Source organism: Bombina bombina, chromosome 2 (assembly GCF_027579735.1).
Source record: "Bombina bombina isolate aBomBom1 chromosome 2, aBomBom1.pri, whole genome shotgun sequence".
Taxonomy (NCBI): domain Eukaryota; kingdom Metazoa; phylum Chordata; class Amphibia; order Anura; family Bombinatoridae; genus Bombina; species Bombina bombina.
This window is the reverse complement of record NC_069500.1, coordinates 1,442,053,508-1,442,078,507: the sequence shown is the minus strand read 5'-3', so window position 1 is coordinate 1,442,078,507 and position 25,000 is coordinate 1,442,053,508. Positions and strand designations below refer to the sequence as shown.

General features: G+C 42.9%; 1 protein-coding gene across 3 annotated transcripts in view; it reads left to right on the top strand.

Annotated features, from left to right (window-relative positions):
• The window catches only part of RTKN (rhotekin), a 356,615-nt gene that overhangs the window by 5,903 nt on the left and 325,712 nt on the right, over nucleotides 1–25,000 (top strand). For 2 of the 3 annotated variants that reach the window (XM_053704398.1, XM_053704397.1), the window contains exon 2: nucleotides 850–1,325. In XM_053704398.1, coding sequence (XP_053560373.1) covers nucleotides 1,215–1,325 — 111 coding nt within the window. In that variant the 5' untranslated portion in view covers nucleotides 850–1,214. Of the gene's footprint in view, nucleotides 1,326–25,000 lie in introns of all 3 variants that reach the window. The other variant, XM_053704399.1, reaches the window with a different exon arrangement.

Here is a 25,000-nt window from a genome sequence, read left to right as displayed (position 1 = left end):
GTGTGTGAAACATACAGAGAGAGAGAGAGTGAGTGTGTGAGACATACACAGAGAGACAATAAGTGTGTGAGACATACACAGAGAGACAATAAGTGTGTGAGACATACACAGATAGTGTGAGTTACACAGTGAGTGGGAGATAGAAACATATGTAGAGCGTTAAAGTCCAACTCTGTGGCACACAGTGAGTGTAAGAGAGAGATACATACATACATAGAGATTCAAGGTGAATGTGAGATACTGTGAGATTGAGGCACACAGTGAGTGTGAGACAAAGAGTGAGAGATACTGTGAGTTTGAGGCACATAGTGAGTGTGAGACAGTGAGAAAATATGGGATACTGTGAGTTTGTGGCACACAGTGAGTGTAAGTATGGTATACTGTGAGTTTGTGGCACACAGTGAGTTTGAGACAGAGTGTGAGAGTTAGTGGGAGAGAGTATGGGATACTGTGAGTTTGAGGCACACCGTGAGTGTGAGACAGTGAGTGTAAGAGAGTATGGGATACTGTGAGTTTGAGGCACACCGTGAGTGTGAGACAGTGAGTGTAAGAGAGTATGGTATACTGTGATTTTAAGGCACACAGTGAGTGTGAGAGAGTATGGTATACTGTGAGTTTGAGGTACACAGTGAGTGTGAGAGAGTATGGTATACTGTGAGTTTGAGGCACACCGTGAGTGTGAGAGAGTATGGTATACTGTGATTTTGAGGCACACCATGAGTGTGAGACTGAGTGTGAGACAGTGAGTGTGAGGCACACAGTGAGTGTGAGAGAGTTAATGTAAGACACACAGTTACAGAGAGATACATATAACGAATGAGACACTATGTAACACACATATATCTACAGAGACACAGCTGCTAAGCACCGAGTTGTGACTCAGTCCCTTGATTCTTGTGAGTCGGCACCGTGTGTTCTGGGGCTCCAGAGGACACTACAGCCCTGAAGCAATAACTTGTCTATCAGTGGGTCAAGGAGCGGTCGTGTTGGGGCATTTCTTCTTCATGGGGTTCAGTGTGTCAGAGGATCCAGTGGATTAAGGAACAGAGCGGATTTTATCAGCAGTTCAGTCAGCTATTGCCTGGTGGATATAACCAATTCTTGGCTGTCAGACCCAGTGGATTTAACCCATATTTGGCCAGTGGATTTCACCAGTTCTAGATAAACGGAGGATTTATTCTGATCCAGCTAAAGAGGTCCAGAAACAACTCACAATGTTTTGCCGAAACCACCGAAGTCGGGTCACCGTGGCCCGCTGCTCAGCCCTGGAGATGGAAATCCGTAGAGGCCGGTTTAGAAGAAGCATGCTGTTCGACACCCCTCAGGTAAGACCCAAATGCATTGTTATCTGACAGTTACACAGTGTAGTGTGACATTACGCTTGTCCCCATGCTGTCATGATCCGGTGTACATGCGCTCAGGAAACAGACCCTCGGGGCAGTGGTAGGGATTTGAAGACACCGACCCCTGACCGGGGGAAGAGTATCCTGGACGTGGATAGATGATATTCTGTGATTCATATTTGCTATAAGTTATTGTAGAAGAAATGGAGAGTGCAACATTTGTATACAATATATTCTGACTTCACTGTGACTTATAGTTAGTTAATAGAAGTAACTGCAGGATTCAATGAGAGAAAAATATAGCAATGTGGAATGTTCAGGTTTCAGGGTAAACTGGTAGAAGATTGACACTTAGATGCAAACTAGGTTTGTTGCAGGTTCACAGTACATAATATTATATAAAGCTGTATGTCAGAGTTAAGCACAGCTGCACAGGTATTTAGACAAGCTGCAAGTTTAGGCATTAATTACTGTTTGTGCATTTAGATGTAAACTTGGTTTGTTGCAGGTTCACAGTACATAATATTATAAAGAGATGTATGTCAGAAATTAGCAGAGTAGCACAGGTGAAAGTTAAGTTTCAAGTCTCAGGCATTAATTACTGTTTGATCAATCTAGGTTTGTTGCAGGTTATTTCAGCAATGACAACTAGAAGCACAGAGATAGTTATAAAGTTCTGAGTAAGATGATGTTATTGTAATTAGAGAGTGATGGTAAGCAAAAGCATGTTTGATTTATAATAAAGTTCAGAGTGTGTTAAGTAGCTGTGTCCAGGAAACAGAATGGAGATATTTTTGATACTTGCGGTTTGATGATATTTAGCATAGGCAATAGAAAATGCTGTATCTTGGAATAGTTGGTAAGTTCAAGCAGGAAACTGACACAAACCTCTGTTCAGGATCACACTTCAATGTTAATGCAAAGCACATTAGACCTGAGAAGGCTTAAAAAGAGGCTGAGGTAATCAGGTGCATGAATGATTAATCAGGCAGGCAAGCAAGCTGAATGTGAATACTGCCCAAATGCAGCAGTCAGAGAAGGAAGTCTTAAAGGGATAGTGACATTAGGCTGAGATATGTTACACATGCAGAGTCATTTGTTCACAAGTACCAGGTCACTTCTCAAATAGATAATGATCAAAACCCCACGCAAGAGTTATATTGTAATGTACTGTATAGTGACATAAACATCTCTCATGTCCTGCCTAATGAGACTTGTTAGGTGACCTCACCAGACCAGAGAGCTTTATCTCCCCAGACCCATACTGTAATCAGTAGTGACAGTCTCATGTCCTGTCTGTGGCACCTCACAGTACTAATGAGACTTGTTAGGTAACCTCACCAGACCCATACTGTATTCAGTAGTGACAGTCTCATGTCCTGTCTGTGGCACCTCACAGTACTAATGAGACTTGTTAGGTAACCTCACCAGACCCATACTGTATTCAGTAGTGACAGTCTCATGTCCTGTCTGTGGCACCTCACAGTACTAATGAGACTTGTTAGGTAACCTCACCAGACCCATACTGTAATCAGTAGTGACAGTCTCATGTGCTGTCTGTGGCACCTCACAGTACTAATGAGACTTGATAGGTAACCTCAGAAGACCCATACTGTAATCAGTAGTGACAGTCTCATGTCCTGTCTGTGGCACCTCACAGTACTAATGAGACTTGTTAGGTAACCTCACCAGACCCATACTGTAATCAGTAGTGACAGTCTCATGTCCTATCTGTGGCACCTCACAGTACTAATGAGACTTGTTAGGTAACCTCACCAGACCCATACTGTAATCAGTAGTGACAGTCTCATGTCCTGTCTGTGGCACCTCACAGTACTAATGAGACTTGTTAGGTGACCTCACCAGACCCATACTGTAATCAGTAGTGACAGTCTCATGTCCTGTCTGTGGCACCTCACAGTACTAATGAGACTTGTTAGGTAACCTCACCAGAACCATACTGTAATCAGTAGTGACAGTCTCATGTCCTGTCTGTGGCACCTCACAGTACTAATGAGACTTGTTAGGTAACCTCACCAGACCCATACTGTAATCAGTAGTGACAGTCTCATGTGCTGTCTGTGGCACCTCACAGTACTAATGAGACTTGTTAGGTAACCTCACCAGACCCATACTGTAATCAGTAGTGACAGTCTCATGTCCTATCTGTGGCACCTCACAGTACTAATGAGACTTGTTAGGTAACCTCACCAGACCCATACTGTAATCAGTAGTGACAATCTCATGTCCTGTCTGTGGCACCTCACAGTACTAATGAGACTTGTTAGGTAACCTCACCAGACCCATACTGTAATCAGTAGTGACAGTCTCATGTCCTGTCTGTGGCACCTCACAGTACTAATGAGACTTGTTAGGTAACCTTACCATAATCAGTAGTGACAGTCTCATGTCCTGTCTGTGGCACCTCACAGTAGTAATGAGACTTGTTAGGTAACCTCACCAGACCCATACTGTAATCAGTAGTGACAGTCTCATGTCCTGTCTGTGGCACCTCACAGTACTAATGAGACTTGTTAGGTAACCTCACCAGATCCATACTGTAATCAGTAGTGACAGTCTCATGTCCTGTCTGTGGCACCTCACAGTACTAATGAGACTTGTTAGGTAACCTCACCAGACCCATACTGTAATCAGTAGTGACAGTCTCATGTCCTGTCTGTGGCACCTCACAGTACTAATGAGACTTGTTAGGTAACCTCACCAGACCCATACTGTATTCAGTAGTGACAGTCTCATGTCCTGTCTGTGGCACCTCACAGTACTAATGAGACTTGTTAGGTAACCTCACCAGACCCATACTGTAATCAGTAGTGACAGTCTCATGTCCTGTCTGTGGCACCTCACAGTACTAATGAGACTTGTTAGGTAACCTCACCAGACCTATACTGTAATCAGTAGTGACAGTCTCATGTCCTGTCTGTGGCACCTCACAGTACTAATGAGACTTGTTAGGTAACCTCACCAGACCCATACTGTAATCACTAGTGACAGTCTCATGTCCTGTCTGTGGCACCTCACAGTACTAATGAGACTTGTTAGGTAACCTCACCAGACCCATACTGTAATCAGTAGTGACAGTCTCATGTCCTGTCTGTGGCACCTCACAGTACTAATGAGACTTGTTAGGTAACCTCACCTGACCCATACTGTAATCAGTAGTGACAGTCTCATGTCCTGTCTGTGGCACCTCACAGTACTAATGAGACTTGTTAGGTGACCTCACCAGACCCATACTGTAATCAGTAGTGACAGTCTCATGTCCTGTCTGTGGCACCTCACAGTACTAATGAGACTTGTTAGGTAACCTCACCAGACCCATACTGTAATCAGTAGTGACAATCTCATGTCCTGTCTGTGGCACCTCACAGTACTAGTGAGGCTTGTTAGGTAACCTCGCCAGACCCATACTGTATTCAGTAGTGACAGTCTCATGTCCTGTCTGTGGCACCTCACCGTACTAATGAGACTTGTTAGGTAACCTCACCAGACCCATACTGTAATCAGTAGTGACAGTCTCATGTCCTGTCTGTGGCACCTCACAGTACTAATGAGACTTGTTAGGTAACCTCAGCAGACCTATACTGTAATCAGTAGTGACAGTCTCATGTCCTATCTGTGGCACCTCACAGTACTAATGAGACTTGTTAGGTGACCTCAGCAGACCCATACTGTAATCAGTAGTGACAGTCTCATGTCCTGTCTGTGGCACCTCACAGTACTAATGAGACTTGTTAGGTAACCTCACCAGACCCATACTGTAATCAGTAGTGACAGTCTCATGTCCTGTCTGTGGCACCTTACAGTACTAATGAGACTTGTTAGGTAACCTCACCAGACCCATACTGTAATCAGTAGTGACAGTCTCATGTCCTGTCTGTGGCACCTCACAGTACTAATGAGACATGTTAGGTAACCTCACCAGACCCATACTGTAATCAGTAGTGACAGTCTCATGTCCTGTCTGTGGCACCTCACAGTACTAATGAGACTTGTTAGGTAACCTTACCAGACCCATACTGTAATCAGTAGTGACAATCTCATGTCCTATCTGTGGCACCTCACAGTACTAATGAGACTTGTTAGGTGACCTCAGCAGACCCATACTGTAATCAGTAGTGACAGTCTCATGTCCTGTCTGTGGCACCTCACAGTACTAATGAGACTTGTTAGGTGACCTCACCAGACCCATACTGTAATCAGTAGTGACAGTCTCATGTCCTGTCTGTGGCACCTCACAGTACTAATGAGACTTGTTAGGTAACCTCAGCAGACCCATACTGTAATCAGTAGTGACAATCTCATGTCCTATCTGTGGCACCTCACAGTACTAATGAGACTTGTTAGGTGACCTCAGCAGACCCATACTGTAATCAGTAGTGACAGTCTCATGTCCTGTCTGTGGCACCTCACAGTACTAATGAGACTTGTTAGGTAACCTCACCAGACACATACTGTAATCAGTAGTGACAGTCTCATGTCCTGTCTGTGGCACCTCACAGTACTAATGAGACTTGTTAGGTAACCTCACCAGACCCATACTGTATTCAGTAGTGACAGTCTCATGTCCTGTCTGTGGCACCTCACCGTACTAATGAGACTTGTTAGGTGACCTCACCAGACCCATACTGTAATCAGTAGTGACAATCTCATGTCCTGTCTGTGGCACCTCACAGTACTAATGAGACTTGTTAGGTAACCTCACCAGACCCATACTGTAATCAGTAGTGACAGTCTCATGTCCTATCTGTGGCACCTCACAGTACTAATGAGACTTGTTAGGTGACCTCAGCAGACCCATACTGTAATCAGTAGTGACAATCTCATGTCCTGTCTGTGGCACCTTACAGTACTAATGAGACTTGTTAGGTAACCTCACCAGACCCATACTGTATTCAGTAGTGACAGTCTCATGTCCTGTCTGTGGCACCTCACCGTACTAATGAGACTTGTTAGGTGACCTCACCAGACCCATACTGTAATCAGTAGTGACAATCTCATGTCCTGTCTGTGGCACCTCACAGTACTAATGAGACTTGTTAGGTAACCTCACCAGACCCATACTGTAATCAGTAGTGACAGTCTCATGTCCTATCTGTGGCACCTCACAGTACTAATGAGACTTGTTAGGTGACCTCAGCAGACCCATACTGTAATCAGTAGTGACAATCTCATGTCCTGTCTGTGGCACCTTACAGTACTAATGAGACTTGTTAGGTAACCTCACCAGACCCATACTGTAATCAGTAGTGACAGTCTCATGTCCTGTCTGTGGCACCTCACAGTACTAATGAGACTTGTTAGGTAACCTTACCAGACCCATACTGTAATCAGTAGTGACAATCTCATGTCCTATCTGTGGCACCTCACAGTACTAATGAGACTTGTTAGGTGACCTCAGCAGACCCATACTGTAATCAGTAGTGACAGTCTCATGTCCTGTCTGTGGCACCTCACAGTACTAATGAGACTTGTTAGGTAACCTCACCAGACCCATAGCTGTAATCAGTAGTGACAGTCTCATGTCCTGTCTGTGGCACCTCACAGTACTAATGAGACTTGTTAGGTAACCTCACCAGACCCATACTGTATTCAGTAGTGACAGTCTCATGTCCTGTCTGTGGCACCTCACCGTACTAATGAGACTTGTTAGGTGACCTCACCAGACCCATACTGTAATCAGTAGTGACAGTCTCATGTCCTGTCTGTGGCACCTCACAGTACTAATGAGACTTGTTAGGTAACCTCAGCAGACCCATACTGTAATCAGTAGTGACAGTCTCATGTCCTGTCTGTGGCACCTCACAGTACTAATGAGACTTGTTAGGTAACCTCACCAGACCCATACTGTAATCAGTAGTGACAGTCTCATGTCCTGTCTGTGGCACCTCACAGTACTAATGAGACTTGTTAGGTGACCTCACCAGACCTATACTGTAATCAGTAGTGACAGTCTCATGTCCTGTCTGTGGCACCTCACAGTACTAATGAGACTTGTTAGGTGACCTCACCAGACCCATACTGTAATCATTAGTGACAGTCTCATGTCCTGTCTGTGGCACCTCACAGTACTAATGAGACTTGTTAGGTAACCTCAACAGACCCATACTGTAATCAGTAGTGACAGTCTCATGTCCTGTCTGTGGCACCTCACAGTACTAATGAGACTTGTTAGGTGACCTCACCAGACCCATACTGTAATCAGTAGTGACAGTCTCATGTCCTGTCTGTGGCACCTCACAGTACTAATGAGACTTGTTAGGTAACCTCACCAGACCTATACTGTAATCAGTAGTGACAGTCTCATGTCCTGTCTGTGGCACCTCACAGTACTAATGAGACTTGTTAGGTAACCTCAGCAGACCCATACTGTAATCAGTAGTGACAGTCTCATGTCCTGTCTGTGGCACCTCACAGTACTAATGAGGCTTGTTAGGTAACCTCACCAGACCCACACTGTAATCAGTAGTGACAGTCTCATGTCCTGTCTGTGGCACCTCACAGTACTAATGAGACTTGTTAGGTAACCTCACCAGACCCATACTGTAATCAGTAGTGACAGTCTCATGTCCTGTCTGTGGCACCTCACAGTACTAATGAGACTTGTTAGGTAACCTCACCAAACCCATACTGTAATCAGTAGTGACAGTCTCATGTCCTGTCTGTGGCACCTCACAGTACTAATGAGACTTGTTAGGTAACCTCACCAGACCCATACTGTATTCAGTAGTGACAGTCTCATGTCCTATCTGTGGCACCTCACAGTACTAATGAGACTTGTTAGGTGACCTCAGCAGACCCATACTGTAATCAGTAGTGACAATCTCATGTCCTGTCTGTGGCACCTTACAGTACTAATGAGACATGTTAGGTAACCTTACCAGACCCATACTGTAATCAGTAGTGACAGTCTCATGTCCTGTCTGTGGCACCTCACAGTACTAATGAGACTTGTTAGGTAACCTCACCAGACCCATACTGTAATCAGTAGTGACAGTCTCATGTGCTGTCTGTGGCACCTCACAGTTCTAATGAGACTTGTTAGGTAACCTCACCAGACCCATACGTTAATCAGTAGTGACAGTCTCATGTCCTGTCTGTGGCACCTCACAGTACTAATGAGACTTGTTAGGTAACCTCACCAGACCCATACTGTAATCAGTAGTGACAGTCTCATGTCCTGTCTGTGGCACCTCACAGTACTAATGAGACTTGTTTGGTAACCTCACCAGACCCATACTGTAATCAGTAGTGACAGTCTCATGTCCTGTCTGTGGCACCTCACAGTACTAATGAGACCTGTTAGGTGACCTCAGCAGACCCATACTGTAATCAGTAGTGACAGTCTCATGTCCTGTCTGTGGCACCTCACAGTACTAATGAGACTTGTTAGGTAACCTCACCAGACCCATACTGTAATCAGTAGTGACAGTCTCATGTCCTGTCTGTGGCACCTCACCGTACTAATGAGACTTGTTAGGTGACCTCACCAGACCTATACTGTAATCAGTAGTGACAGTCTCATGTCCTGTCTGTGGCACCTCACAGTACTAATGAGACTTGTTAGGTGACCTCACCAGACCTATACTGTAATCAGTAGTGACAGTCTCATGTCCTGTCTGTGGCACCTCACAGTACTAATGAGACTTGTTAGGTGACCTCACCAGACCCATACTGTAATCATTAGTGACAGTCTCATGTCCTGTCTGTGCACCTCACAGTACTAATGAGACTTGTTAGGTAACCTCACCAGGACCCATACTGTAATCAGTAGTGACAGTCTCATGTCCTGTCTGTGGCACCTCACAGTACTAATGAGACTTGTTAGGTGACCTCCACCAGACCCATACTGTAATCAGTAGTGACAGTCTCATGTCCTGTCTGTGGCAACCTCACAGTACTAATGAGACTTGTTAGGTAACCTCACCAGACCCATACTGTAATCAGTAGTGACAGTCTCATGTCCTGTCTGTGGCACCTCACAGTACTAATGAGACTTGTTAGGTAACCTCACCAGACCTATACTGTAATCAGTAGTGACAGTCTCATGTGCCAGTCTGTGGCACCTCACAGTACTAATGAGGCTTGTTAGGTAACCTCACCAGACCCACACCTGTAATCAGTAGTGACAGTCTCATGTCTGTCTGTGGCACCTCACAGTACTAATGAGACTTGTTAGGTAACCTCACCAGACCCATACTGTAATCAGTAGTGACAGTCTCATGTCCTGTCTGTGGCACCTCACAGTACTAATGAGACTTGTTAGGTAACCTCACCAGACCCATACTGTAATCAGTAGTGACAGTCTCATGTCCTGTCTGTGGCACCTCACAGTACTAATGAGACTTGTTAGGTAACCTCACCAGACCCATACTGTATTCAGTAGTGACAATCTCATTTTCTGTCTGTGGCACCTCACAGTACTAATGAGACTTGTTAGGTGACCTCACCAGACCCATACTGTAATCAGTAGTGACAATCTCATGTCCTGTCTGTGGCACCTCACAGTACTAATGAGACTTGTTAGGTAACCTCACCAGACCCATACTGTAATCAGTAGTGAAAGTCTCATGTCCTGTCTGTGGCACCTCACAGTACTAATGAGACTTGTTAGGTAACCTCACCAGACCCATACTGTAATCAGTAGTGACAGTCTCATGTCCTGTCTGTGGCACCTCACAGTACTAATGAGACTTGTTAGGTGACCTCACCAGACCCATACTGTAATCAGTAGTGACAGTCTCATGTCCTGTCTGTGGCACCTCACAGTACTAATGAGACTTGTTAGGTAACCTCACCAGAACCATACTGTAATCAGTAGTGACAGTCTCATGTCCTGTCTGTGGCACCTCACAGTACTAATGAGACTTGTTAGGTAACCTTACCAGACCCATACTGTAATCAGTAGTGACAATCTCATGTCCTATCTGTGGCACCTCACAGTACTAATGAGACTTGTTAGGTGACCTCACCAGACCCATACTGTAATCAGTAGTGACAGTCTCATGTCCTGTCTGTGGCACCTCACAGTACTAATGAGACTTGTTAGGTAACCTCACCAGACCCATACTGTAATCAGTAGTGACAGTCTCATGTCCTGTCTGTGGCACCTCACAGTACTAATGAGACTTGTTAGGTAACCTTACCAGACCCATACTGTAATCAGTAGTGACAGTCTCATGTCCTATCTGTGGCACCTCACAGTACTAATGAGACTTGTTAGGTGACCTCAGCAGACCCATACTGTAATCAGTAGTGACAGTCTCATGTCCTGTCTGTGGCACCTCACAGTACTAATGAGACTTGTTAGGTAACCTCACCAGACCCATACTGTAATCAGTAGTGACAGTCTCATGTCCTGTCTGTGGCACCTCACAGTACTAATGAGACTTGTTAGGTAACCTCACCAGACCCATACTGTATTCAGTAGTGACAGTCTCATGTCCTGTCTGTGGCACCTCACCGTACTAATGAGACTTGTTAGGTGACCTCACCAGACCCATACTGTAATCAGTAGTGACAATCTCATGTCCTGTCTGTGGCACCTCACAATACTAATGAGACTTGTTAGGTAACCTCAGCAGACCTATACTGTAATCAGTAGTGACAGTCTCATGTCCTATCTGTGGCACCTCACAGTACTAATGAGACTTGTTAGGTAACCTCACCAGACCCATACTGTATTCAGTAGTGACAGTCTCATGTCCTGTCTGTGGCACCTCACCGTACTAATGAGACTTGTTAGGTGACCTCACCAGACCCATACTGTAATCAGTAGTGACAATCTCATGTCCTGTCTGGGGCACCTCACAGTACTAATGAGACTTGTTAGGTAACCTCAGCAGACCTATACTGTAATCAGTAGTGACAGTCTCATGTCCTATCTGTGGCACCTCACAGTACTAATGAGACTTGTTAGGTGACCTCAGCAGACCCATACTGTAATCAGTAGTGACAGTCTCATGTCCTGTCTGTGGCACCTCACCGTACTAATGAGACTTGTTAGGTAACCTCACCAGACCCATACTGTAATCAGTAGTGACAATCTCATGTCCTGTCTGTGGCACCTTACAGTACTAATGAGACATGTTAGGTAACCTTACCAGACCCATACTGTAATCAGTAGTGACAATCTCATGTCCTGTCTGTGGCACCTCACAGTACTAATGAGACTTGTTAGGTAACCTCACCAGACCCATACTGTAATCAGTTAGTGACAGTCTCATGTCCTGTCTGTGGCACCTCACAGTACTAATGAGACTTGTTAGGTAACCTCACCAGACCCATACGTTAATCAGTAGTGACAGTCTCATGTCCTGTCTGTGGCACCTCACAGTACTAATGAGACTTGTTAGGTAACCTCACCAGACCCATACGTTAATCAGTAGTGACAATCTCATGTCCTGTCTGTGGCACCTCACAGTACTAATGAGACTTGTTAGGTAACCTCACCAGACCCATACTGTAATCAGTATTGACAGTCTCATGTCCTGTCTGTGGCACCTCACAGTACTAATGAGACTTGTTAGGTAACCTCACCAGACCCATACTGTAATCAGTAGTGACAGTCTCATGTCCTGTCTGTGGCACCTCACAGTACTAATGAGACTTGTTAGGTGACCTCAGCAGACCCATACTGTAATCAGTAGTGACAGTCTCATGTCCTGTCTGTGGCACCTCACAGTACTAATGAGACTTGTTAGGTGACCTCACCAGACCTATACTGTAATCAGTAGTGACAGTCTCATGTCCTGTCTGTGGCACCTCACAGTACTAATGAGACTTGTTAGGTGACCTCACCAGACCCATACTGTAATCATTAGTGACAGTCTCATGTCCTGTCTGTGGCACCTCACAGTACTAATGAGACTTGTTAGGTAACCTCAGCAGACCCATACTGTAATCAGTAGTGACAGTCTCATGTCCTGTCTGTGGCACCTCACAGTACTAATGAGACTTGTTAGGTGACCTCACCAGACCCATACTGTAATCAGTAGTGACAGTCTCATGTCCTGTCTGTGGCACCTCACAGTACTAATGAGACTTGTTAGGTAACCTCACCAGACCTATACTGTAATCAGTAGTGACAGTCTCATGTCCTGTCTGTGGCACCTCACAGTACTAATGAGACTTGTTAGGTAACCTCACCAGACCCATACTGTAATCAGTAGTGACAGTCTCATGTCCTGTCTGTGGCACCTCACAGTACTAATGAGGCTTGTTAGGTAACCTCACCAGACCCACACTGTAATCAGTAGTGACAGTCTCATGTCCTGTCTGTGGCACCTCACAGTACTAATGAGACTTGTTAGGTAACCTCACCAGACCCATACTGTAATCAGTAGTGACAGTCTCATGTCCTGTCTGTGGCACCTCACAGTACTAATGAGACTTGTTAGGTAACCTCACCAAACCCATACTGTAATCAGTAGTGACAGTCTCATGTCCTGTCTGTGGCACCTCACAGTACTAATGAGACTTGTTAGGTAACCTCACCAGACCCATACTGTATTCAGTAGTGACAATCTAATTTTCTGTCTGTGGCACCTCACAGTACTAATGAGACTTGTTAGGTGACCTCAGCAGACCCATACTGTAATCAGTAGTGACAGTCTCATGTCCTGTCTGTGGCACCTCACAGTACTAATGAGACTTGTTAGGTAACCTCACCAGACCCATACTGTATTCAGTAGTGACAGTCTCATGTCCTGTCTGTGGCACCTCACCGTACTAATGAGACTTGTTAGGTGACCTCACCAGACCCATACTGTAATCAGTAGTGACAATCTCATGTCCTGTCTGTGGCACCTCACAGTACTAATGAGACTTGTTAGGTAACCTCAGCAGACCTATACTGTAATCAGTAGTGACAGTCTCATGTCCTATCTGTGGCACCTCACAGTACTAATGAGACTTGTTAGGTGACCTCAGCAGACCCATACTGTAATCAGTAGTGACAATCTCATGTCCTGTCTGTGGCACCTTACAGTACTAATGAGACATGTTAGGTAACCTTACCAGACCCATACTGTAATCAGTAGTGACAATCTCATGTCCTGTCTGTGGCACCTCACAGTACTAATGAGACTTGTTAGGTAACCTCACCAGACCCATACGTTAATCAGTAGTGACAGTCTCATGTCCTGTCTGTGGCACCTCACAGTACTAATGAGACTTGTTAGGTAACCTCACCAGACCCATACGTTAATCAGTAGTGACAGTCTCATGTCCTGTCTGTGGCACCTCACAGTACTAATGAGACTTGTTAGGTAACCTCACCAGACCCATACGTTAATCAGTAGTGACAGTCTCATGTCCTGTCTGTGGCACCTCACAGTACTAATGAGACTTGTTAGGTAACCTCACCAGACCCATACTGTAATCAGTATTGACAGTCTCATGTCCTGTCTGTGGCACCTCACAGTACTAATGAGACTTGTTAGGTAACCTCACCAGACCCATACTGTAATCAGTAGTGACAGTCTCATGTCCTGTCTGTGGCACCTCACAGTACTAATGAGACTTGTTAGGTGACCTCACCAGACCCATACTGTAATCAGTAGTGACAGTCTCATGTCCTGTCTGTGGCACCTCACAGTACTAATGAGACTTGTTAGGTAACCTCACCAGACCCATACTGTAATCAGTAGTGACAGTCTCATGTCCTGTCTGTGGCACCTCACAGTACTAATGAGACTTGTTAGGTGACCTCAGCAGACCCATACTGTAATCAGTAGTGACAGTCTCATGTCCTGTCTGTGGCACCTCACAGTACTAATGAGACTTGTTAGGTAACCTCACCAGACCTATACTGTAATCAGTAGTGACAGTCTCATGTCCTGTCTGTGGCACCTCACAGTACTAATGAGACTTGTTAGGTAACCTCACCAGACCCATACTGTAATCAGTAGTGACAGTCTCATGTCCTGTCTGTGGCACCTCACAGTACTAATGAGACTTGTTAGGTAACCTCACCAGACCCATACTGTAATCAGTAGTGACAGTCTCATGTCCTGTCTGTGGCACCTCACAGTACTAATGAGACTTGTTAGGTAACCTCAGCAGACCCATACTGTAATCAGTAGTGACAGTCTCATGTCCTGTCTGTGGCACCTCACAGTACTAATGAGACTTGTTAGGTGACCTCACCAGACCCATACTGTATTCAGTAGTGACAGTCTCATGTCCTGTCTGTGGCACCTCACAGTACTAATGAGACTTGTTAGGTAACCTCACCAGACCCATACTGTAATCAGTAGTGACAGTCTCATGTCCTGTCTGTGGCACCTCACAGTACTAATGAGACTTGTTAGGTAACCTCACCAGACCCATACTGTAATCAGTAGTGACAGTCTCATGTCCTGTCTGTGGCACCTCACTGTACTAATGAGGCTTGTTAGGTGACCTCACCAGACCCATACTGTAATCAGTAGTGACAGTCTCATGTCCTGTCTGTGGCACCTCACAGTACTAATGAGACTTGTTAGGTAACCTCACCAGACCCACACTGTAATCAGTAGTGACAGTCTCATGTCCTGTCTGTGGCACCTCACAGTACTAATGAGACTTGTTAGGTAACCTCACCAGACCCATACTGTAATCAGTAGTGACAGTCTCATGTCCTGTCTGTGGCACCTCACAGTACTAATGAGACTTGTTAGGTAACCTCAGCAAACCCATACTGTAATCAGTAGTGACAGTCTCATGTCCTGTCTGTGGCACCTCACAGTACTAATGAGGCTTGTTAGGTAACCTCGCCAGACCCATACTGTAATCAGTAGTGACAGTGTCATGTCCTGTCTGTGGCACCTCACAGTACTAATGAGACTTGTTAGGTAACCTTACCAGACCCATACTGTAATCAGTAGTGACAATCTCATGTCCTGTCTGTGGCACCTCACAGTACTAATGAGACTTGTTAGGTAACCTCAGCAGACCCATACTGTAATCAGTAGTGACAGTCTCATGTCCTGTCTGTGGCACCTCACAGTACTAATGAGACTTGTTAGGTAACCTCACCAGACCCATACTGTAATCAGTAGTGACAGTCTCATTTCCTGTCTGTGGCACCTGACAGTACTAATGAGACTTGTTAGGTAACCTCACCAGACCCATACTGTAATCAGTAGTGACAGTCTCATGTCCTGTCTGTGGCACCTCACAGTACTAATGAGCCTTGTTAGGTAACCTCACCAGACCCATACTGTAATCAGTAGTGACAGTCTCATGTCCTGTCTGTGGCACCTCACAGTACTAATGAGACTTGTTAGGCGACCTCACCAGACCCATACTGTAATCAGTAGTGACAGTCTCATGTGCTGTCTGTGGCACCTCACCGTACTAATGAGACTTGTTAGGTGACCTCACCAGACCTATACTGTAATCAGTAGTGACAGTCTCATGTCCTGTCTGTGGCACCTCACAGTACTAATGAGACTTGTTAGGTAACCTCACCAGACCCATACTGTAATCAGTAGTGACAGTCTCATGTCCTGTCTGTGGCACCTCACAGTACTAATGAGACTTGTTAGGTAACCTCACCAGACCCATACTGTAATCAGTAGTGACAGTCTCATGTCCTGTCTGTGGCACCTCACAGTACTAATGAGACTTGTTAGGTGACCTCACCAGACCCATACTGTAATCAGTAGTGACAGTCTCATGTGCTGTCTGGGGCACCTCACAGTACTAATGAGACTTGTTAGGTAACCTCACCAGACCCATACTGTAATCAGTAGTGACAGTCTCATGTCCTGTCTGTGGCACCTCACAGTACTAATGAGACTTGTTAGGTAACCTCACCAGACCCATATTGTAATCAGTAGTGACAGTCTCATGTCCTGTCTGTGGCACCTCACAGTACTAATGAGACTTGTTAGGTAACCTCACCAGACCCATATTGTAATCAGTAGTGACAGTCTCATGTCCTGTCTGTGGCACCTCACAGTACTAATGAGACTTGTTAGGTAACCTCACCAGACCCACACTGTAATCAGTAGTGACAGTCTCATGTCCTGTCTGTGGCACCTCACAGTACTAATGAGACTTGTTAGGTAACCTCACCAGACCCATACTGTAATCAGTAGTGACAGTCTCATGTCCTGTCTGTGGCACCTCACAGTACTAATGAGACTTGTTAGGTAACCTCACCAGACCCATACTGTAATCAGTAGTGACAGTCTCATGTCCTGTCTGTGGCACCTCACAGTACTAATGAGACTTGTTAGGTGACCTCACCAGACCCATACTGTAATCAGTAGTGACAGTCTCATGTCCTGTCTGTGGCACCTCACAGTACTAATGAGACTTGTTAGGTAACCTCACCAGACCCATACTGTAATCAGTAGTGACAGTCTCATGTCCTGTCTGTGGCACCTCACAGTACTAATGAGACTTGTTAGGTAACCTCACCAGACCCATATTGTAATCAGTAGTGACAGTCTCATGTCCTGTCTGTGGCACCTCACAGTACTAATGAGACTTGTTAGGTAACCTCAACAGACCCATACTGTAATCAGTAGTGACAGTCTCATGTCCTGTCTGTGGCACCTCACAGTACTAATGAGACTTGTTAGGTAACCTCACCAGACCCACACTGTAATCAGTAGTGACAGTCTCATGTCCTGTCTGTGGCACCTCACAGTACTAATGAGACTTGTTAGGTAACCTCACCAGACCCATACTGTAATCAGTAGTGACAGTCTCATGTCCTGTCTGTGGCACCTCACAGTACTAATGAGACTTGTTAGGTAACCTCAGCAGACCCATACTGTAATCAGTAGTGACAGTCTCATGTCCTGTCTGTGGCACCTCACAGTACTAATGAGACTTGTTAGGTAACCTCACCAGACCCATACTGTAATCAGTAGTGACAGTCTCATGTCCTGTCTGTGGCACCTCACAGTACTAATGAGACTTGTTAGGTAACCTCACCAGACCCATACGTTAATCAGTAGTGACAGTCTCATGTCCTGTCTGTGGCACCTCACAGTACTAATGAGACTTGTTAGGTAACCTCACCAGACCTATACTGTAATCAGTAGTGACAGTCTCATGTCCGGTCTGTGGCACCTCACAGTACTAATGAGACTTGTTAGGTAACCTCACCAGACCCATACTGTAATCAGTAGTGACAGTCTCATGTCCTGTCTGTGGCACCTCACAGTACTAATGAGACTTGTTAGGTAACCTCAGCAGACCCATACTGTAATCAGTAGTGACAGTCTCATGTGCAGTCTGTGGCACCTCACAGTACTAATGAGACTTGTTAGGTAACCTTACCAGACCCATACTGTAATCAGTAGTGACAGTCTCATGTCCTGTCTGTGGCACCTCACAGTACTAATGAGACTTGTTAGGTAACCTCACCAGACCTATACTGTAATCAGTAGTGACAGTCTCATGTCCTGTATGTGGCACCTCACAGTACTAATGAGACTTGTTAGGTAACCTCAGCAGACCCATACTGTAATCAGTAGTGACAGTCTCATGTCCTGTCTGTGGCACCTCACAGTACTAATGAGACTTGTTAGGTAACCTCACCAGACCCATACTGTAATCAGTAGTGACAATCTCATGTCCTGTCTGTGGCACCTCACAGTACTAATGAGACTTGTTAGGTAACCTCAGCAGACCCATACTGTAATCAGTAGTGACAGTCTCATGTCCTGTCTGGGGCACCTCACAGTACTAATGAGACTTGTTAGGTAACCTCAGCAGACCTATACTGTAATCAGTAGTGACAGTCTCATGTCCTATCTGTGGCACCTCACAGTACTAATGAGACTTGTTAGGTAACCTCACCAGACCCATACTGTAATCAGTAGTGACAGTCTCATGTCCTGTCTGTGGCACCTCACAGTACTAATGAGACTTGTTAGGTAACCTCAGCAGACCCATACTGTAATCAGTAGTGACAGTCTCATGTCCTGTCTGTGGCACCTCACAGTACTAATGAGACTTGTTAGGTAACCTCACCAGACCCATACTGTAATCAGTAGTGACAGTCTCATGTCCTGTCTGTGGCACCTCACAGTACTAATGAGACTTGTTAGGTAACCTCACCAGACCCATACTGTAATCATTAGTGACAGTCTCATGTCCTGTCTGTGGCACCTCACTGTACTAATGAGGCTTGTTAGGTAACCTCACCAGACCCACACTGTAATCAGTAGTGACAGTCTCATGTCCTGTCTGAGCTAATGAACCTCTGAGTGACACATCACTATACAGAGCGCCTTAGTCTTGTGTCTGGGAAGTTAGTGACAGGTCATACAGTTCTGGTTTGTGGAGGTCATGTGCTGGGAATAGAGTGGGAGGAGGTTGACCCCACAAAATGACCTCTTGCTTCACAGGCATGAAACAGTCAGTATGAGCTGCAGTAAATATGTCTGTGTATAACGCTTTACTGATTAATGACATTGTTCCTTCATGTAACACACAGAGTACTGTCTGCACTGTCTGTAGTTACCCTGTGTACCTGCAACATGCTATAACTGACACTTTATTGTGAGCTGCAGTAAATATGTCTGTGTATAACGCTTTACTGATTAATGACATTGTTACTTCATGTAACACACAGAGTACTGTCTGCGCTGTCTGTAGTTAGTGGTACACACAAGAAAGTGTCAGTGATACACACAAGAAAGTGTCAGTGATACACACAAGAAAGTGTCAGTGGTACACACAAGAAAGTGTCAGTGATACACACAAGAAAGTGTCAGTGGTACACACAAGAAAGTGTCAGTGGTACACACAAGAAAGTGTCAGTGATACACACAAGAAAGTGTCAGTGATACACACAAGAAAGTGTCAGTGGTACACACAAGAAAGTGTCAGTGGTACACACAAGAAAGTGTCAGTGATACACACAAGAAAGTGTCAGTGGTACACACAAGAAAGTGTCAGTGGTACACACAAGAAAGTGTCAGTGGTACACACAAGAAAGTGTCAGTGGTACACACAAGAAAGTGTCAGTGGTACACACAAGAAAGTGTCAGTGGTACACACAAGACAGTGTCAGTGATACACACAAGAAACAACATTTTATGTTCTGTATATTAAATGTTGCAACTAGTTATTTAGACTGGGTGCTCTGAAATACAATATATGAACTACTGTTGTGGTTATGTATTTATCTGCTAATTGATCATGAATATATTCTTAATTGGGTTCTTTTGATGTGATTGTTGCTTTATTCACATTATTTACTTTGTATTGTATGTTTGGTTGCCATGGCAACTGATTTTTGGCGGTTTTTGCACAAAGGGGAGGGGTTTATGTATGTTTAAATGTTTGACTCACTTGTATGTTGTTGGTCTGATGAAGGGGAGCATTCCTCGAAACGTTACCGATTAAACTATTTGTTTAAAACTTAAGTCCAGAGAGTGCTGTTTCCTACTTGCTATATATATATATATATATATATATATATATATATATATATATATATATATATATACACACACACACACACATATATATATATATATATATATATATATATACACACACACATACAATCACACATATATATATATATATATATATACACACACACATACAATCACATATATATATATACACACATACACACACATATATACACATATATATATATATATACACACACACATATACACACATATATATATATATATATACACACACACATACAATCACATATATATATATATATATATATATATATATAGTATTGGAAGAAAGAAAAACGAGGAACTGCAGGCTCTGTTTTCCAAAGTGGTTAGTTTAATGAACAGTTTAGTGCGATACACAGTCACAGTGTGCAGGGCTGGATCTGACGCGTTTCCCGCATGCTCACATGCGCTTCATCAGAGATCTAGTGGTGTTCACCTGCTATCAGGTTAAGTACTGGTGTGGGCCAATAGTGTGTAAGCACAGCCTAATTGGTATTGTGTGAATGAAACATAGTGTGCAGGTGTTTAGTGCAAACGAAAGAAAATCTTAAATGTGAAATTCTCATAGAGATAGTGTGTGGAACAGTGATGTTAGTGGGCTGTGCTTGTAATCAGAAAGTAATAACGTGGTTGTGTGTTTATTGTTAAGAATTTGTGGCGTATTACTAGGAAAAAACTAATGTTTAACTTTTTTGTAGTTATGCTATACTTAGAAATGTAAGCACAACAAATTCAGCAATCACCTCGGTGATAAACAGAATTTTTCTCTAGAGATGTAAAAAAGAAAAACTATTATCAAAAGCTCACATTATATATAGAATACTTGTATTAAAGCACTAGAGATAAGAATAAAGATGTAGGTAAGAATAAAGATGCAGATAGAAAAAGGGTAATAATAGCTACTCTATTGTTTGGGTACTACAGGGCTTTTCTTGCTAATGCCTGATATTACACACTGTCCTATGCAAGGCAATTGTTGGTGTGTAATATATAGGTTTACACTAAAAGTTAGTTTGTTTTTTTCTTTCCTTAATTTGCTTGTTTATTTATTTATTTATTTGCCATCCATATGTACTGATTATTAATTACTATCTAATTGAGAGTTTAACATGGTTGGCTATTTTATTAAACAAGAAAGATGATGGTATAGTGATGCAAGAAGTGTGAAATATGGTGTTCCTGCTATCCTGGGTAGCAAAGTAATTGCCACCGGTTTCAACTGTCCTGTACAATAAGTATCTAATTGGAAGTTGGGTTTGTAATTGATAGCGAAATGGCATGAATAAGTGTGAAGGGATGTATATTGTGGGTAAAATGTTTTTTGAGGACAACTTTCGTTTGGCATATATGTAGTGAATACTTGTAAATTAACTGTTGGACTCAATCCTGGGTGATCCTATCTATATGGCACCCAGGTGGTTACCCACATATATATTTTTCACACTCTTAATGAGCCTATGAAGATGGTGGCATCCTATAGATCCAATATATATTATTATTTGAAGTTTATATACAAGAGTAGATGCTATGGGGGGAGGGAATCTCGGAAAAGTGCTATGTTGTTTATGAAAAATTTAGTGGGCTGATAATAATAAAATGATAAAATCATTTTGATACTTGATTTGACCTAGAATAAACTTGTATGTCTATAAAAATCTTTTTAAAATAAAACACATTATATTTTTTTATATAAAACCGATGAACACTCATTGGTTGTTGTTATTTCATTTATATAATGATATGTGCCAAGGGGCAATGGAATTCACCTACAATATTGGATAGGGAGAGAATAAGAATGCTCTATACAGATAGTATAGCTTTAGTAGCAGTAGGCAAAAGACATGTAAATTAATCTATGAATAGATCCAAGTCTTGCCTCATATTCATGCCTTTTGGACTTTTTGTCTGCATATATATATATATACACACATACACACACACACATATATATATATATATATGCAGTGGCTATAAAAAGTCTACACACCCCTGATAAAATGTCAGGTTTCTGTGATGTAAAAAAATGAGACAAAGTTAAATCATTTCAAAACTTTTTCCACCTTTAATGTGACCTATAAACTGTACAACTCAATTGAAAAACAAACTGAAATCTTTTAGGTAAAGGGTAATAAAAAACTAAAATAATATGGTTGCATAAGTGTGAACACCCTTAAACTAATACTTTATGGAAGCACCTTTTGATTTTATTACAGCACTCAGTATTTTTGGGTATGAGTTTTAAGCATGGCACATCTTAACTTGGCAAGATTTGCCCACTCTTCTTTGCAAAAACACTCTAAATCTGTCAGATTGTGAGGGCATCTCCTGTGCACAGCCCTCTTTACAGATTTTGAATTGGATTCAGGTCTGGGCTATCCCAAAACTTTAATCTTCTTCTGGTGAAGCCATTCCTTTGTTGATTTGGATGTATGCTTTGGGTCGTTGTCATGCTGAAAGATGAAGTTCCTCTTCATGTTCAGCTTTCTAGCAGAAGCCTGAAGGTTTTGTGGCAATATTGTCTGGTATTTGGAACTGTTCATTATTCCCTCTACCTTGACTAAGGCCCCAGTTCCAGCTGAAGAAAAACAGCCCCAAAGCACGATGCTGCCACCACCATGCTTCACTGTGGGTATGGTGTTCTTTTGGTGATATGCAGTGTTGTTTTAGCGCCACACATATCTTTTGGAATTATGGCCAAAAAGTTCAACTTTGGTTTCATCAGACCAGAACACCTTTTGCAACATGCTTTTGGGAAACTTCAGATGTGTTTATGCAAAATGTAGTCTGGCTTGGATGTTTTTCTTTGTAAGAAAAGGCTTCCGTCTTGCTGTCTCTACCCCATAGCCCAGACATATGAAGAATACGTGAGATTGTTGTCACATGTACCACACAGCCAGTACTTGCCAGATATTCCTGCAGCTCTTTTAATGTTGCTGTAGGCCTCTTGGTAGCCTCCCAGACCAGTTTTCTTCTCATCTTTTCATCAATTTTGGAGGGACATCCAGTTCTTGGTAATGTTGCACCATATTTTCTTCACTTGATGATGACTGTCTTCACTGTTCGATGGTATATCTAATGCCTTGGAAATTCTTTTGTACCCTTCTCCTGACTGATACCTTTTAACAATGAGATCCCTCTGATGCTTTAGAAGCTCTCTGCGGACCATGGCTTTTACTGTAGGATGCGACTAAGAAAATGTCAAGAAAGACCAACTAGAACAGCTGAACTTAATTTGGGGTTAATCAGAGGCACTTTAAATGATTACAGGTGTGACTGACTCCTATTTAACATGATTTTGTATGTGATTGATTAATTCTGAACACAGCTACATCCCCAGTTATAAAAGGGTGTTCACACTTATGCAACCATATTATTTTAGTTTTTTATTTTTATTTCCCTTTACCTAAAAGATTTCAGTTTGTTTTTCAATTGAGTTGTACAGTTTATAGGTCACATTAAAGGTGGAAAAAGTTCTGAAATGATTTATCTTTGTCTCATTTTTTTACATCACAGAAACCTTACATTTTAACAGGGGTGTGTAGACTTTTTATATCCACTGTGTATATATATATATATATATATATATATATATATATATATATATATATATATATATATATAAAGCAAAAAAAATGCACTCTCAGGACTTTTCCACAAAAAACCAATTTAATGGAACGTTTTCGGGGTTCACAACCCCTTCATCAGCATGCAAAACAAACAAAATTCAACTCATTTATAGTGTTACATATCAATTACAACATATCAACCTAAGTGTCTCTCCAAAAGAAAAGTGCGCCAATTTTTCGAATTTGGAACGCATATTGCGTTCCACAGTGCTATCCGAAACCGGAAGTTGTATTACCTCACTTCCGGTTTACGGATTCAACAGACAAAACGTGAAATAAAAGATAAAGTAGTGTACTCTACAATTTCAAACGTATTAATGTGACATACTAATTTGAGGGACTTATTATAACAGCAGTGTGCCATCTTCTAATAAGTGCCAAGAAAATTGTGATGGATATACATTGTCAAACGTTGCTACATCCAGTCGGCATAGAAACAGTAACCATGGTAATCATAAACAACTCTGATTGCCAAAAGGTGCCATAATTTGCAATGGTATGCCAGCTGAATGAAACAACAATATTCATAGTGCCATAAGTAACGTGTACTAAATTATATACAATCATATTGTATATATAGAAAAAATGCTAATTTAAAAATTGAATAGTTAAAAAATAAAAATTAAAAAATAAAATAAAAATTGGACCATATGACAGTACAATTGATTGGAATGGTAAGTTACAAACGTAATGTTGCAAATGTGAGTGCTGTGACTCATAATGTATCGCCAGTATATTACAGCAAAGTGGCGTTAAACATATATAATGCTACACTAAATTCGCAAGCAAATGAAGATCAGATTAGAGCAGTAGATATATATAACAGTATTATAGGGCTGTGCTATTTGGGCTGCTTTTTCGTTAGGGCACAGTTTTCAATTAAATTAAATTTTGACCATTAGGGGGTAATGGCTTGCGACGGCCAAAATGTGCCAACAATTAAGTGAGGGGGGTAACCTTATTTCAGAATTCTAGCCTCCAATATAATTGCAAGCAGGGATATATGAGAAAAGGTAATACAGATAAAGATCATGGACATATAAAGCTCATATAGATACTATCCACCTCTGCAATTTATCCAAGTGGATGTGACTTTTTAGTGTCCGTTTTTAAGACTGGTGGTGCATGTTAAAGCAATGGGTAATGGCTCACGGCGGACCAGGCTTCCACAGAGAAGGTGGAGACAGATGTCCCACCTAAACTGTGCCGTTAGGCGCACAACACTTCCCCCTACACCTAGGGGAAACTGAAATGTGTGCCAAAACGGAGCCACCATGTCCACCTGGCATACCCCAAGTGTGTGGCACCCCAGTTGTGGATCACATAATGCTCTTAAAGTCCGGCATGGTGTTCAGGCCACCTGGTTGTATTGTGCCTAATCTGAACATCCACTGGGCCTCTCGTCTCAGAAGTTGCTTATTCCGGTCGCCACCCCGATCTAATGGGGGTATGTGGTCGATTAGAATATAGCGGATGGAAGATACTGAGTGTCCCTTGTTAGCGCAGTGTCGCGCTACTGGCTGTTCGGAATCGCCGTTTTTAAGTGCTGTCCTTATGGCGTGGCGATGATTAGCCA